This window comes from Mus caroli, unplaced genomic scaffold, assembly GCF_978045245.1.
Source record: "Mus caroli unplaced genomic scaffold, Mus_caroli_1 scaffold_4, whole genome shotgun sequence".
Classification (NCBI taxonomy): Eukaryota; Metazoa; Chordata; class Mammalia; order Rodentia; family Muridae; genus Mus; species Mus caroli.
The window spans coordinates 149049576-149066740 of NW_028227259.1; the positions used below are offsets into that span (position 1 = coordinate 149049576).

General features: G+C 51.7%; 1 protein-coding gene across 1 annotated transcript; it reads left to right on the forward strand.

Moving 5' to 3' along the window:
* The first annotated feature begins 409 nt into the window (after positions 1-409).
* Nptx2 (neuronal pentraxin 2) lies at positions 410-11920 on the forward strand. The gene is made up of 5 exons (XM_021163467.2): positions 410-1014; positions 2663-2879; positions 7960-8204; positions 9784-9963; positions 10633-11920. The coding sequence occupies exons 1-5, from the start codon at positions 586-588 to the stop codon at positions 10858-10860; spliced, it is 1299 nt and encodes a 432-aa protein (XP_021019126.1). The 5' UTR covers positions 410-585; the 3' UTR covers positions 10861-11920.
* The last annotated feature ends 5245 nt before the right edge of the window (positions 11921-17165 follow it).

Consider the following 17165-nt stretch of genomic DNA (forward strand, 5'->3'; position numbering starts at 1 on the left):
GGAAGACCCGGGTTCGAGTCCCGCTGGGTGAATACCTCCTTGGAAAGTGGAGTCATCTCAGTCAGGGTTTCTCAGCCGGAAGCCGCGCCAACACCTCTCATCGTGGGCGGCAAGTTGTCCCCGGGGCTTCTCTGACCGTGCGGGGCCAGCCAACGCTTTCTCTGACCGTTTCCGAAGCCCAGTTTCCTTTCCTAAGGAGCCTTGGGGATCCTGCACTCGCGTCTCAGAAACCCAGCCCACGACAGAACCCAGCCGCCCCGGCCAGCTTAGAGATGCGCCCGCGCCCCCGCCCCGCCCTCCGCGTGACGCGAACGCCGTCGGACCAATCAGAGAGCGCGGCGCGAGCCCCACGCGCCTGTGGCCCCACCCTTCAAGCTTAAGAAAGGGCGCGCGGGCAGAGCCTGGGCCAGAACGCCGCGCAAAGCGGAGAGCGGGTTTTTGCGACGGCAGGCGGCGCTTGTGCTGCCGTTTCCGTGCCGCACGCGGTTCCCTCGAGCGCCGCGCTCGGACAGACGTAGCCGGCCGCGAAGGCGCCCAGACGGCAAGCCAGCGACCGATGCTGAAGTGAGCACACGGGTCAGCGAGATGCTGGCGCTGCTGACCGTCGGCGTAGCGCTCGCCGTGGCCGCGGGACGAGCCCAGGACAGCCCGATACCTGGCAGTCGCTTCGTGTGCACCGCGTTGCCCCCCGAAGCGGCGCGCGCCGGCTGCCCGCTGCCCGCGATGCCCATGCAGGGAGGCGCTCTGAGCCCCGAGGAGGAGCTGCGAGCCGCTGTGCTGCAGCTGCGCGAGACCGTCGTGCAGCAGAAGGAGACGCTGGGCGCCCAGCGAGAAGCTATCCGAGAGCTCACCGGCAAGCTGGCCCGCTGCGAGGGGCTGGCGGGCGGCAAGGCGCGCGGCACAGGGGCCACGGGCAAGGACACCATGGGCGACCTGCCGCGGGACCCGGGCCACGTCGTGGAGCAGCTTAGCCGCTCCTTGCAAACCCTCAAGGACCGCTTGGAGAGCCTCGAGGTACCTGTGCGCGGTGGCATCTAGCGGGTGGTGGTCCCCGGGATCGTGGGACTGAGGATGCGGGAGAAATGGGTACGTGGGCTGGCTGGGCGCCCCCATCCACTGGGAGAGCTGAGTTCGGGGGTGCAAGTCTCGCTCCTACTCTGGACCTTACTGTGATGGCCTCCTGTCTCCTTGTCCTCTTCTGTCCCCACGTTCGATGGGAAAGGTGAAATCCTCACCCCCATCTCCATTCCGTCGCGCGCGGGGACTTACCCACTAGACTCACCGTGAACTTACCGAGGTTTTTACCTAAAGAACCCAGACTGCCAAGCCTGGAGGGCAAAACCCGGTGACCCCGGCAGCCTGTTTCCTCTTTGCAAACCTCCGCTTTCAGAAGCGGGGCACGCTTCTGCTGGCTGTACCCAGTGCTGAGACTGCCACCGGAGGTCAGCTGCCCCTGGGCATCTGGTGTTTTCTTTGACAAATTGGGTCGGGGTGTGGGAGGACTGGGCTTGACTGATCTGCAGGAGAGTGGAGGGGGAAAGCCAGCGACCCCAGGATGTAAGCAAGCCCCTTCTTAACCTCAAAGACGCCTCTTCATGGAGTCAGCATTTTTTTTTTTTTAAGATGCCCTTAGCTATGACTTTTGGGGAACGGACTTTATCCCGCTATCTTCTCCCGTGGGTAATTTGGAACTTTGGGGGAGAAATCATCAATTAATTTTCATCTTACTTCCCACCTTGTTTAAGAAGTGTGGACATTTCTGTTAACAGCATTTATCAAAAATACCTATTAGCAAAAATGAGGTTTAAATTACAGGTGTTAATTATTGCTAAATTATCGGAGTGTTGCTTTTGGCATGACTGCTATATACAGTATTTCCAGCATCTGTGGATCCATGAGTCATGATTACTGAGAGCTCACACTTCTTGAGTTCTAAGTCTGACTCAGGCAGATTATTTAATTTTAACCCTTGTAATAGAGAATGGCTCGAAGCAGGTCCAGTTTCCTACAGTTTATAATCTGGTACACTGGGACACGGGGATTCAGGCGCTTGCCAAGGGCTCATGGCTGCGGGTGGCTGGCAGCCTCCGAGCCAGCGTGATGGCAGAGGAGTGAGAGAAATAGGAAGTGAGGGTTTGGCTACATTAAAAACGGAGCTGTCTGGGGTTTAGTAACGTATTGTACCTGACCTTTTCCAGGAATATGGCAGAGCCCTTTTGCCCTTGTACCATTTTGGAACTTGGGGACCGTGTTCATTTCTAGATGAAAGCTCGCTGGCTTTGAGTACCATTGATTAACTGTTTGAAAAAAAAAATCTTGCCTGTGTTTTGGGCTTTATATGACATAGAATTATAGATGTTGCCTAAATTTTTAGGCTTTTTGGTAAGAGAAGAAAAGCAGCTTTTCGAGAGGAGAAAGTGAGATTCACAAGTTTCAAATATTGCAGGGATGTAATTTTTGTCTGACTTTGAAAGACTTTCCCTACCAAAAAGGCGGCGGCGGCGGCGGGGGGTGGGGGCATCAGTAAAATGTTCTCTTTGAGCCACTGGCACAATTGGATGCCGCTTTGGACGCTCCTTGCTGTGTGGTTGGGTCACTGTAGCTGCGTGCCACAGTTTCTATTCAGCTGGCCTGAATCTCTCTCCCTCCCACCCTTCCAAAGCTCCAGCTCCGCACAAATGTGTCTAACGCTGGGCTGCCGAGCGACTTCCGAGAGGTGCTCCAGCGGAGGCTCGGGGAGCTGGAGAGGCAGTTGCTACGCAAGGTGGCGGAGCTGGAAGATGAGAAGTCCCTGCTTCACAATGAGACCTCGGCTCACCGGCAGAAGACCGAGAGCACGCTGAACGCCCTGCTGCAGAGGGTGACTGAGCTGGAGCGAGGTAGGTGCTGTGCGCCCGCCTGCCCGCCCGGCGCTCTGTCTGAGTGTGGCCTCCTTTTTACCACTTCAGGCAGATCTAGGATTTCCATTTATGGACATAAGTGAAGCAGTGGTAGTGGCACAACATGGAGATGTCCTTAGATGTCTGTGCTCACAGGGATTAGCTCCTAGCCCTACCAGCAGTACCCTGGGGAGGGGTGGGGGTGGGGGTGGGGAAACAAAGGCACTCCAGACCAGCTTGGATAAACAGCCTGACCTCTGAATGGTAACTAGTTCTGCCTCTGTTCATCTTGTCATCTCATGCTGTGTGAGGTAAGTTTCAGACAGAATCTTCCTTGAGAGACAGAAGAGGAGATGAAGGCTCCTAAATGCTTCAGCTTGTAGTCTCAACCCCCTAACCCTCTGGGTGACCTGTGGGGTTTTAGGTTTGGTGGTGGAGGGTATAGAATCAGATTCACTAAGATGACAAAGCCAAGTTCAATGTCATGATTGACAGGAGACCATCCAATAGAAAACTGTCCCGTGACCCTGGTCATGAACAGAAGGGTCAGGTGAAGGAGAGCATGAGTTAATGGGCTATTGTTTCATTCAGTCCCCGGTTTCCCAAAACGCCTTTCTGTTTTCTGTTATTTCCCTTGACTTACTTATTTGACTTAGATTCTGTTTTGTTGTTGTTGTTGTTCTTGTGGGGTTTGTTTTGTTTTGTTTTAGCTGCTTGAAACAGCATCTTATTATATAGCCTAACCGGGTCTTCAACTTGCCATCCTCCTGCCTCAGCCTCCAAATGCTGGGATTACAGGTGTGTGCTGCCATTTCTGACTTGACATTGATTCTTGAGTTTTCAAAAATAGTTTCTTCTCTGTCTGTCTTCTACTGCTAGGTGACATCGGGAGATGCACTGGGTCTCAGAGCCTTCATCACAGGCAGAGCAACTGCCTCTGATTCTTTCTTGCTTGACAAGAGGGAGAACAGGATCCTACCCCCAGCACCCCACACAATCACGGTGGATCCTTGGGAGGCAGGGGCCAGGGAGGAAGCATAGCAGTGAGTGACTGAAAGGGGGGACTAGAATCAGAGGGGACTTGGTGGCCTTGCGCCTCCCTTGGCACAGTGCTCTGCTTACCAGCAAGGAGACAAGTCAGTATAAATCCGGAGAATGGACATAGTATCAGGCTGCATGCTGAACATGCTACCCATTTCACAGATGAGAAAATGCTCATTTCCCAGGCAGGCAAGTTTCCTTTATAGATACTTGCTAAAGAAGCCTAAGACACTTGTCACAGTGACATAAACCTGAGCCTCTCCATTATCTGTCCTTGAACTCCAGGCCAGTGGAAAAGCATGCTGTACTTAGTAGCTTCCCCACCTGTTCTAAACCAGAAGGGACAGGCAGGGCTCAGGCAAGTCATGCTGGTTCTGACACCCACATTCTTGCCCCATAGTTCTCACTGAACAGTGCCCCACAGCTGAACAGGCCACAGGCTGCTGGGCTAACAAGAGCCAAGCCTCTGTACATCAATGGTTCAGAGGAACCACAGAGCTCCTGCATCTCATGTATACACACACCTGCCCACCCTCACACACGCAGGAGCAAGTGTATATGTATATGGTATTTTGCCTATATGCATATGTATACCACCACATTTACACCCAGTGCCCACGGAGCCTAGAAAGATGTTGGATCCCTTGGGACTGGAGTTGCAGTGATCGTGAGCTCCCTATGGGTGCACAGAAATGAGCCCGGGTCCTCCGTAAGACAGTATTCTTACTTCCTCAATGGTATTCTTACTTGCTGAGCCGTCTCCAAGCCCAGACTTCCCTTTGACTCCCCCAGCACAGGAATGCTAGACTTTTTCCTTGTGTTCCACCCACTCAGTTCTGGAATGAGTCTTAAAGGAAAATGACCATCTGGTAAGCCATTTGTTTCTGGGCACTTGTGAGCTTATGCTCATTCTGCTTTATGTCCACTGTAGAAGGGTATGCAAATGCTCAGCCCCCGAAGTGCACTAGGAATTGGAACTCCACCAGGTTCCGTAGAAGCATCTCACTGAGCCCCATAGAGGCTCAAGCATGCGGCCAGTTAGGAAGGCTCTGGGGAGTTTCTGTCCTTGGGTTCATCATTCTACATCAGATATGAGCCAGATGCTTAGCTGTAGCTTCGGTGTCTTCTATTAGCCCCACAACAGGTATCCATGGCAGGTACAGATGTCGCAGTAGTGATGCTCTCAATCTCTGCAGATCTGAGAAGTTTAGTAGCGATCCCAGAGAAGAAATGGGTTTTTAACCCTAACTGGGTGTGAAGCTCTGGGTGTGCTGACTCTGCACAGCACCCATGTCCCCAGTGTACCCATTTCTCTTGTCTGTAAGACCTGTTCATTTGTAAAGGCCTCAGAGTCTGGGCCAGCAGGCCAGGTGCAGCTGGCTGGGTGCTGAAATTGTCGGCTTTGGCACTGAGAAACCAGAGCTTCCTCCTTCAAAGGCCCAGGCTGCCTGCCCCCCTCCTTAGGCTTGTCTACCACCTGCAGCTTCTGATTTATTGGTCAAGCCTTTTAATTCCTTAATTGGTTCTAACTAAGTTTCCTCTGAACCTCCAAGCTGTTTTATTCAAATAAAGGGCACCAGTTGTCAGTCTAGAGCCCCTCCCTGCCTCTCTGCTCTCCCTGCTCTAATTAAACCTATCTGTTGTCACCGACCTAATGATATTACCGACCCCGAGTCTTATTAAATTGGCAAGCCTGCCCACCTGCGAGCATAGAAGCCATTTCTCCTTATTAGATAATGATGCCTTCATTAAGAACTCGGCCATTTGCCACTTGAAGACTGAGCACCAGTGGCTATGTGTAGTGGAGAGAGGGACTTCTGGTTCTATTGGTTCAGTAGCTGGGTGACCTTAGATAAGTCGTTTCTCTGAAGCCTCAACACAACAGTACAACCTACAGAATGGGAGCGGGTGTTGTCTGGCTCTGTATCTTCAGCATAATGAGGGGCAAGCCCCTGTGTTTACAGTGGCTTGCTTTTTCTGGTGTTTGAGACAGTCAGATATCCAAGTCTGGGCAGGTGCTCCATAGCCCACAGCCTGTTTTGAGAGATGCCTACCATGGGAGGTCAGGATGAATCAGGGAGACTACATAACCACAGAAGCAGGAGCAAATACTAGCTAGAAAACCCAGTGAGACCAGAAAAGTGACCCTGGACTCAGCTGCTGGGCTGTGCAGGAGACCTCTGCAGATAAGGCCTGCGCCCTGGGACTTGGGAATATCATGATGGAGTAAGGTTGTCTGGCCCTTTAAGAGCACTTAGTAAGTAGTTGTTGAGTGGGTGTGGAACTGAGGCCCCTTCACTGGCAGGATCTGATCCTTATGTACAGGGAAACTGTCACTATGGCCACTCACAGAATCGTGTTGTTTCCTGCAAACTTTGGGTAACAGAACTGTACATTAATCTGAGCTTAAGTCAAGATGATGCTGAAAGTCCCAGGCCATGTAAGAGTTTGTTTTCAAAGACTTCAGATGTGCCATGTACATGAGAACAGCCTGAGATGGGGGGAGGATGGGGTTTTTACCACTCCCAGTAAGGTCTAGAGGGTCTAAGGTTGTGGCCAGGTGTTAGCCTGAGGGGCGCAGCACCTGTGCATGCATCTGTCTCCCCCACCCCCATCCCACATTCCAGAAAACAGTCCAGCAATGCAGCCTTCTCTTGGGAAGGAAAGGTTATGTCAGGAGCAAAGGGGTTCCCAGCGGGGATTGAGATGGGCTGTCCTGTCACTTCTGAGGAAAGCTGTAGTGTGCACCTCAAGCCTGACTCCTTTGCCTGAGCGGTGGTGATCATCTACAGGTGATGCAGGCTCACGCATCCACAGTGTTTATCAAGTGCTCTGGTCCTGGGAGACAAACCCAGGTCCCTTGGGTTTCAAAGCCTGCCCTTAAGAAAGAAGACAGAGGGACAGAGTGCTCATGGAAAGATGGGAGGAAATAAGACTTGATTGAGGAAGAACAAGAAAATTAAATCCAGTGTCTCTAATTCCTTCCTCTCCCTTTTAGTCATTGAGACTGTGAGACTCAATGATGATCAGAAAGGACCAGAGTTGGGCGTTTTGTTTTTGTCTGATTTATTTGTGAATTCAAAGAAGCCTCTTGCAGGTGGTGGCGGCATACATTTAAAAACCCGATACTTGCTAGGTGTTTTAGGGTTTGATTGCTGCACAAAACCCTAAGACACTAGGCTAGGGCAGGATTGTGAGTTCAAAGCCGGCCTGGGCTACAGGTTACATAGCAAGGCCTTTACTCAGAAACAGATAGGAATGAAGAGTTCTCTTAATTTTTTTTTTGTTTTATGTGTATGTATATATGCATAGGCATATGTATGTATGCCGTGTGTGGAGGCCAGAGAGAGCATTAAATCCCCTGGAACTGGAGGTGCAGATGGCTGTGAACTGTCATGTGACTGATGGACATTGAACCAGGGCGCTTTGGAAGAGCAGCAAGCGCGCTTAGCTGCTGAGTTATTTCTCGCGCTCTGAGACCTCGTTTCCTAGCCTTAATGATGGAGATAGGCTGTATATGGGATGCACAACTTCAATGCCAGCACTTAGCAGGCAGAGGCAGAAGGATCGCTGGTCTGAGTAGGAATTACAGGACAAAAGCACACAATGAGACCATCTCAAAAAAAAAAAGAAAAGGTAGAGATAAATTCTCTATGGTGTCTACTGTATGTCTCACAAAATATTCCATTCCCTTCACACCTCTGGGAGCATCCTGGAGGGCTGTACTTGCCGGTGCCTCTGTCGGGATTCTCACCCACGGGTCTTCTGTGTCACAGGCTTTCTGTGGTCCCTTACCGGCCCTTTGGACTTCCTCTAGTCACTGTCTCCTAGAGGAAGTCCCCGCCCCCTTCCCCTCTTCCCCTCCTACTGTCTTTAGACTGGTTTCCCACCAGAGTGTAAGCTCCTGGGAGTCAAGGACTGTCCCAGGACTGCTGGATTTGGGCACTCTGACCAGGAGCTGGAGTGCTGGCCTGCCTGAGTGATGGGTCCTGGTACTTGGCCAGGCCACCCTGCTGCAACCCCTTTTCCTTCCACCCAGGCAACAGTGCATTCAAGTCACCAGATGCATTCAAAGTGTCCCTTCCTCTCCGCACAAACTACCTGTATGGCAAGATCAAGAAGACATTGCCTGAGCTGTACGCCTTTACCATCTGCCTGTGGCTGCGGTCCAGTGCCTCGCCAGGCATCGGTACGCCGTTCTCCTACGCTGTGCCCGGGCAAGCCAATGAGATTGTGCTGATAGAGTGGGGTAATAATCCCATCGAGCTGCTCATCAACGACAAGGTGAGGCCTGCTGGAGTCTCCCTGGGGCCCAGGGGAGCAGACACTGGAGGACATCAGCACTTGCTGGCGTTCGGCAGCACACAGAGCAGATCCTGGCCAGCCACAGTCTGTTTCAGCTACTGACTGGGAGTGTGGTGGCTGCCCTCCTCAGTGTGGAGGAGGAGGCATTTCCTTTCCAGAGTGCTGACCGTGGGATTGGGGTGGCAGAGGATATCTGCAGCCTATAGAGACCCCAGCTCTGAGTCTGGCCAACAACAGGCAGTTGAGGATTCCCATGTCACAGGAACGGAGCGGAAGGAGTAGGAAGGCAGGACCCCACAGGCAGAGGCAGCGTTTGTGGCTCTCCCTAAATGCTCTGGTCGAGGGCACCTGTGTGAGAGTGTAGATTTTTAAAGGGATTGGGTTTATTGCGATAAACTATACATATGGCAAAGCTGAGCTTTTAAACGTACATTCAGTTTTAGCTGGCCGTGACTAATGTATACAGACAGCTGTATAATCACACCACAATAAACATATAAAACAGCCCCACCGCCACACCCCCATGTACATGTAGTCAACTCCCGCCCAGCCCTTCTCAGCCGCTGGCAACTGTTCTTTCTCTTCCATAGCCTTGCCTTCCCCAGAGCAGAAGCTCCGTTTGTACAGGAAGTAAGGACCACTCCTTGAAAGCCTAGTTGTGAGCCTCTGATCAGTCAGCCACCTCGTGCAAACCCTGTCTTGAAAACAAATGACTCAAACTTTTCTCCTAAAGTCAGGTCCAACACAATAAAAGAATGTCCCTAGTCCAGCATTTGAATGGCTGCCCCTGCTGTAGAAGGCCCAGGTCCAGCCTCCATTTGGGATAGGTGAAGAAGAGACCGTGCCTGCCTGTGATCTTTATCAAACTGCCACTGGATGGAGTTTGCCTACTCTGGGAGCATTGTGGAGAAGTTGGAAGTTCTGTGGAGTGGAGTGAGCCTCCCAGGCTTCTAGCAGGAACAGCTTTCCCGAGCCACGGATTTATTGTTCTAAATAACACTGTAATCCCTGAGAGTCTTGTTTTCCTCTCCCCTTAGACCTCTTGTAAACATCCAATTCCTGGGAGGGAGACTTCAGGTTGCTAGGAGACCAACGGTAACAACAGCACAACCTTGTGCTCACAGGCTCCTGGCCTGTAGTTGAGTGTAGGGTCTGTATGTGCACACTCCTGTATTGTGCTGACACGCATATGCGTATAGAGGTCTCCAGACCTTCGCTTGACACAGGCTTGGTGTACACACAAACACACACACACACACACACACACAGGTCTCTTAGTGCTACCTGCCAGGTTTTACACAGAGCCTAGCTTAGTAAGGGAGTCGGTAGCCAGGCCCAGAACCAAGAATGCCCAGTGTCCTGAGGCTTTGCCCAGTCTCCTGATTGACACACACACAAGGCAAATGGGGTTTGGTGTGTCACTCACAAGACAGGGATGGGAATCCCAGCAGGAGTCCTGGACTGTGGGAAGAAGAGTAACCCAGGTGACATTCCTTCGCTGGAGGAATCTGTGGGATCCGGACCTGGCAAGTCCTCACCTGCATGTTGATGCCCGCAGGTTGCACAGCTGCCGCTGTTTGTTAGTGACGGGAAGTGGCACCACATCTGCATCACCTGGACCACTCGAGACGGCATGTGGGAAGCGTTCCAGGATGGGGAGAAGCTGGGCACCGGGGAAAACCTGGCACCCTGGCACCCCATTAAGCCAGGGGGTGTGCTCATCCTGGGGCAAGAGCAGGTGGGTACTCTCTCACGGATGCTACCAAGGAGGCTGCCCAACCCAGCTACCCGGCATCCCCATGCCCTTGCCCAAGGTCTCCCAAACCCTGCCACTGTTCTAACAGCCAAGCTCCCTGGTTGTGTGATGACCAAGCTGTGGGAATGTCCTTGTAATCACAGGGTCATATAGTGGCTCGGGTCCAGTGCCTTGTGGGTCAGCACTATAGGAAGGCATCTCCAGTGTCCCTTTGAGCCCCTGCATTTGGCCTTACCTGGTACACAGTGGCAGAACTGAAATCTCCCTGGAACTATTGGCTCAGGATCCCGGAATCTAGCGAAGGCCATGTAGGAAAGATGTAGTGTACCTGCGGGGGCAGTGGGCTCGTGGGACAAAAGATGATCTGGGACACTTGCTATCTAGGTAAGGGGTGACAGAGAGTAAGCACGTGGGGGCTTGCAAACTCATGCATGGCCTCCTTCCTCAGGTCCACTGCTTCACCCCTGAAAGGTACTGAGAGTCAGGCTTTAGGTGACTGTCTTCCCCTACTGCCTCAGTTTCCCCTGTGTAAAGTGGGTGAGGCTTCAGGACCTGTGGAATATGTGGTCCCCTCCCTCTCCGTTCCCTGGAGAGTCAGGAGGCCGGTTCTGCTTGTGAAGCTATCCCAGCATGCCCGTTTCCACTTTCCAGGACACGGTAGGAGGCAGATTTGACGCCACGCAGGCCTTTGTTGGAGAGCTTAGCCAGTTCAACATATGGGACCGCGTCCTCCGGGCGCAGGAGATCATCAACATCGCCAACTGCTCCACGAACATGCCCGGCAACATCATCCCGTGGGTGGACAACAACGTCGATGTGTTCGGAGGGGCTTCCAAGTGGCCTGTGGAGACCTGTGAAGAGCGGCTCCTGGACTTGTAGCTGCCCTCTCTGTCCCAGAGGCCACGATCCATCAGGCTGTTCTGGGGACTTCGAGGCATCTCTTCCCCATTCACCTAAAACCTCTGGCCTGAACAGAAAAGAGCCGGAGCTCTCAGGCAGGCTGGGTGGCCGCCCTTGTCTTAGGCTCATTGGTTCCTTACCGTTTTGTCAGTTTTTTTGGGGGGGTAGTGACAGAATCCCTGGAAGAGTCCTGAGCCACTTCCTGCTGGGGTTTCTAGTAAAGTCTGTGAGCCTCTCCACCAGTCCCTGTAAATGCTAATGCAGCCCAGCCCTGCCTGTCGTTTTGGATCCTTGGTGTCTCATGTGTACTTCCTGTCTGTCCCCTTTGATGGCTGTGCGGTCATCCTACCGGCGTGGCCTAGGTCCCTTGTGTGTGTAGCACATCCCTGCTTTTGACTGAACTCTGCACAGAAGCCCCTGAAATAGGGCCTTTCCCTCGTTGTCATGTGCACTCTGGTCTTTCCCTCTGAGGGAACTGCAGCTGCTGGAGGGCCAGCCGCTCAGACAATCCCCAGCATCCCCAGAGCAGACCCCCTGCCATGGAGAAGGTCCCCCTCTCAGGAGGATCATTGCTGGGCTGGCTTTGAGGGGCTGCTCTTCTCATCTGGTGCCAAAAGTTCATTTGCAGCTTCTACAACAATCCCCACAAAAGATGAACAGCCATTAGAAGCCTCCCCTCCTTTTGATGCTCAGCCCACTGTGAAGAGTGAGCTTGTTTTGTAAGCCACATTGGTTCCTGTGAGCATCTGACCGTCCCCCATCAAGTATTTCCCCCCGGAACTGGAGATTCGGGCGTCATTTGGCTGCTACTTGCTTAGTGACTCCAGGCTGCATCATATATCATAATTTATTTTAAAGAGAAAGTGATTCAGTGGGGAAATTTATAAAGCTATAAATATTATATATTTTATTTTTCATACATGTTTGAAGTGCGGATCCATGGATGTTCCATCTGTAGGACCAACTTGATGTGCCCATCCTGACATTGTATGCCACAAGAGCTCTTGTGATGATGGAATTTTGATTAAAATGCACCGGAAGATGCTTTGAGCTTCTTGTTCTCTCCCCTCCCCCTATCTCTCTCGTTCTCCTCTCCCTACCCCACCCTATCACACACACACACACACACACACACACACACACACACACACACACACACAACTGGAGCCCAGCTCGTCTGGGAGGGTGGTGCTTTGTGCTTCCTGGCAGATGCACAGCTGCTTCAGTTTAATGAGACCTCACCCCAGTGGACAGTCACAGCCATATGTGAAGGACCTGGAGTGTTGACCCTTGGGGTAGGGCATTGTCCAACTGTGTCCCCCTCCTTTGGCAGCATGCTATGGGAGTCCAGCAGGCTATCTGTCCCTGGCCCATCCAAGAAGCCCCTGAGCTCTCCTCTGCCCTTTCTCTGTGTAAGTGTTCTTGCTACATCTCATTTAATCTCTTTAACACAGCTCTCTGTAAGCCAATCTCAATTCACAGGTGAGTTCAAAGAACAATGAAAAGTGTGTGTGTGTGTACACAGGTACATGTGTGTGCATGTGGGGGTTGTCATTAAGGATTATCCACCTTAAAAAAATCTTTTGTGTGTGTGTGTGCACATGCCTGTGTGTGTACCATTGGTTTATGTGCAGAGGTCAGTGTTGGTCCTTTTCTTCCTCCTTGTTTGCCTCTGTGTTCAGGCCAGCTAGCTTCTCATTTCCATAGGAAAGCCTGGGTTACAGACACTTCTGTGTACTCCAGTCCACAAGCTTACGTGGTAAGAGCTTTATCTACTGGGAAATCTCCTCGGCCTCCTCCCTACTTTTTAATGTCAAGACGTGCACTGACCTGGAACTCCCAAAGTAGGCTCGGCTGCCTGTCTCTCTTCAGCAGGTTCTGGGCCTAGAACCTAGGTCCTTTTGCAAGCACTTTATCAAGCCAGTGCTCTTCAGTTCAGGTTTTGGGCATCCATAGCTGGTGAAAGGCAGACTGGAGTCACAGCCAGCCTTTGGACCTGGAGGCCTTGTGCCTTCCCCTGCTCACTCTTAGTCACCTCTGCCTTCTGGTCTTTGGTTCTGCAGGGCCAGATGCCACTGCATCCTCCCAGAGTCCCCTCTGTGTGCCCACCTGGCTCTGGCTGGCATGGTGACAGTCTCTTTACTGCCACCACTTTCCATTTGTGTATCTACTCTCTTGGCAACAGCAGAGCAATGTTTTCAATTATGTGGAAGTGGCATCTAACAGTGGGGGCCACCTGACATCATATGCCAGATATACTTCATTCTGAGGCTCAGTGGGACTCAGCCTCCCAAACCAAGACTGGTGGGTCACAGAGGTCTCTGAAGTCTATTTTCAATGTGAATTATTACTTGGCAGACTGAACATCATTAGTGTTGGGTAGAACATGAAATTAGGCCAGATGCCCTGCTTGGGGGCCTTTGGAGTTCTACGTGATTAGGCTGGTGGAGAAGAGTTTATTTTTAATCCCTTTCATGTTGAGACTACCAGCCAGGCAGCTCTCCATGGAAAGGTACCTGGTGGGAAGCGGGGAGATGGTTCAGTCTGTAAAGTGCTGCGCAAGTAGTGTCGGACAGATCCCTAACACCCGTGGTTTCTAAAGCTGAGCACAAGGTCTCAGCACCTATAACACCAGTTCTAGTGGGGGCCAGGGGTGGAGGGAGTGGGAGTCAGAGGAATCCCTGGAGCCCATTGGCTGCTAGCCTAGTCAATCAGGGAGCCCCAGGGTCAGTGAGATGCCCTGTCTCAAAATACAAGGTGGAGCGTGATAGCAGGAGAGACTAAATTCAACTCAGGTCTGCATGCACACTCTTGGGTACACAACCACCCTACTCTCCACACACACTCAAGGTGCCTTGGCAGTTTCTCGTTGCCAGGTACCGAGCAGACTCACCTCTGTCTCTTGGTGCTGCCTCGCAGGGAGCCCTGCTCAGCCAGACTGCTTCCTTTCCATGACTGAGGCAGCTTGGGAACCCAGAGTATTTTGGGGTCACACAGTACTCCCTGCTGACCTGCCCTAAAGACGCCCAGCCCCGCCCCGCCCCACCCCCATCCTTATCTTACTGGTCCTACTCTTCATACGTTTGACTGCATAGAGAAGAAATCATGCAGGCCAAGGAGATGGCTCAGTTAGTAAAGTGCAGACCTATAAGCAACACGGGGACTTGAGTTCTGAGTTCATGGGGCCAGCATGGTGGCCCACACCTTTAGTCCCAGTATTTGGGAGGTAGAGGCAGGAAAGTCTCTCTGAGTTTGAGGACAGCCAGAATACCCAGCCAGTCCCCGTCTCAGAAAAAGTTATGAAGTTAAGAAACATGAAGAGACACACTTGTAATCTCAGTTACCTGGCCACTCAGTTTAGACTAAGAGAGTTCCGAGTTAGTGTGAGGCCTTTGTTTCAGAAAAGGAAGACGGGACGCCTCAGGGAACCTTGCAGAAGAAGAGGAGCGAGGAAGGAGCTGGATCCAGAGAAGTTCCGTGGAATGCTGTCTTCTGGACAAGGGTACTGCAACAGTAAACTCACTGCTGCTATACTTACTGTTCTAGGATTACTATGGATCTGAAGAGATACCGTGGCCAAGGCAACTTACAGGAATAAAGCATTTCACGGTGTGCGTGCTTACAGTTTCAGAGAATCAATCCATGATCATCACGGGAGGAAGCATGGTGGCAGGCAAGTAGGCATGATGTTGGAGCAGTAGCTGAGAGCTTACATCTGACCTCAAGGTGGAGGCAGAGAGAAAGAGAGAGAGAGAGAGAGAGATGGATGGGTGGGTCTCAAAGCCCACTCCCATTGACACACATCCTAATCCTTCCTAAATAGTCCAGCAACCGAGGACCAAGCATTCAAACAGGAGCCTATGGTGGTGGTGGGGGGATTCTCATTCAATCCATCAGGTACCCACACAAGACCTGCACAGGATCAACCCAGGAAGGTAAGCCAACACTCCAACAGGCAGCAACAATTGGATCCAGAGAAGACATGAAAGGGCCAGGGGAAATGTGGTGAGGGTAACCAGTGAACATGGTGGGGGTTGGATGGGTGTGACCAAGATCACACTGTCTACTTATATGAAGTGAAAGAATAAATAAAAAAATGTTCTATTAAAACAATAAAACAAGTTGGGCTGCTCTTGAGGAATACTATCAAAGAGTTGACTTCTGACCAACACACACACTTCCACACTCACACGTGCAGTCAGTCATAGAATCCAGTGAGTTCCTCGTGTCTTGAGTGACCCATCTTAGGCAGACCCATGGACTCAGTCTGCCAACTCAAGATACTTTTGCTTGAGGCCGAAGAGCTTCTCCATAGTGAACTTGCTCATCTCATAAGGGTGGAGTAGGACACCCCTTGAGTTGTCTTGCTGGTTAAGGAACACCATGGAAACCAGATGATCAATGGTACATTATTCAGAGAGTGAGAAAACAGCAGCTAAAACCAAGGTAGACTGGCACCAGGTGTCCGCCAAGGAGGAAGAGGTGGTGACCCCTGGTCCTTTCAGATCCGGGAACCCAGCGTCAGCTCTCGCTGTAGGGAGGTCTTGGAGAAAACAGATACAACCTCGCTTTTGAGCACAGGTATTATTCATTGTATCAATGTGTGTATGTGTGTGAGCATGTGTGTGTGTGTGTGTGCGCGCGCAGGCACATGTGCTCCATGGCATTCACGTGGAAAGCAGAGGACAACTTAGGGGAGTTGGTTCCCTCCCTTCTAACTCAAGCTGTCGGGCTTGGCTGACACCTTCACTTGCTGAGCACTCTCATGGGCCATGTTCTGATGGTATTATTGGGAGATGGTATACTATAGGAGGTGGAGCCAAGTTTCAATAGATAGATTCAGCATTTACTCTCTCTCTCTCTCTCTCTCTCTCTCTCTCTCTCTCTCTCTCTCTCTGTGTTTCTCTCTGTTTCTCCCCTCCCCCTGCCTCCCTCCCTTCCTGGCTACCATGAGAGAGATGCTTGGCTCCCACATACTGTCTTTACATGATTTCTTTCCTTGCAACTGCCCGGCCCATGTCTGATGCTCACTGGGGCTGGATTGGTGGGAGGGAAGCATATCCAGGGTATGGGTGGGTACAGGCAGGATTGTGGTCCGCAGTCAGTGTGAGTGCAGAGAACACTAGAAAGACTATTTAAACCTTTGGGGTATAAGTAGGGGCTACTGGAGTGAGTGTATTATCATTGGCTGCAGCCAGGGTGCTGGGGACACCTCAATTGCATGAGAAAGGATTACAGCTGTTGCTGAACATGACCTTATATGGGGAAAGGACGTTTAACCTGGCTACCTTCGGCTTGACCTTCCTCTCTAGAGGTGAAGGTGGGGAGCAAGGATTAAGTGTGCAGGCCTGGGGCATGGAGGTAGGACAATCTCAGGATGAGACTTCTGGGCTTTGGACACACCTTGACCCCACTCTTGTTCCAGGCCTGCTCTTCCTGGTCCCATGGTTCCCAGGCCCTACCTCTACCCCGTTTTGTTTTATACAGGGGAGGCATCATAGTCATCAGCCTCTAGGTTGGGGATGGTTTGATATTGAATCAGACAGAACCTGGTTGGTAGTGGCTTTGGCAATGTTGCTTACTTGCTGTTTTAGAAACTAGATGGAACAGGGAGCCAGTAGGAGAAGGATCCCAGTGGCCACTATGGGTCCAAGGAAGGGAAGAAGCCAAGCCACCAGAGGGTTTGAGTACCAAGGTGTGGAGGTACCTGGGGCATAGTGAGCTCAGAGATCTCAGCAGAAATCTGTAAGCACCTGTATGTTCAGTTCCACGAGCATATATTTATGAACATAGAAACAGCATCCCACCCCTACCCCAGGCCAGCATAAGTTCCTCCCTGTTCAGCAGTCAGTCCAGAGCACTCCCATTTTGTAGAACAGCTACCGCTTGGGAGATGATCTGTCCCTGAAGGGACTCAGACGGTCCATGGTGGGAGACATGACCAGGTCAAGCTTATCCTGGAGAATACCAGATGCTGTGTTTGGATGAGGGCTGCTCCACGGGTCCTGTGGCATCCAGCAAAGACAGTGAGACCCAGGCTGATGAGCAGAGGGATGAAGATTTCCCTTTTTGCGGGGTTTAGGGTCCCCTCCCAACTGCAAGGCAAGTTCTTCAGGCTTATAAAGATAGACCTGGGGTACAGTCATTACAGGAGTGCAGAAACCTTGAGAGGGGCTTTCACTCAGAAACTGGTAATGTTATTGCACCAGAGGAGGGGAGGGAGGTTAGCACATATTGAATGGGTGACCTTGATGTTGTGGGAACCTGTGGTGTCGGAGGGAACC

What these genes read in the sequence shown, in the direction of transcription:
- Nptx2 (XM_021163467.2), top strand. Translation starts at nt 586, where the DNA reads ATGCTGGCGCTGCTGACCGTCGGCGTAGCGCTCGCCGTGGCCGCGGGA. An exon ending in AGCTGCTCATCAACGACAAG is followed by an intron (nt 8,205 to 9,783) that starts GTGAGGCCTGCT and finishes TGATGCCCGCAG; the next exon opens with GTTGCACAGCTGCCGCTGTT. An exon ending in TCATCCTGGGGCAAGAGCAG is followed by an intron (nt 9,964 to 10,632) that starts GTGGGTACTCTC and finishes TCCACTTTCCAG; the next exon opens with GACACGGTAGGAGGCAGATT.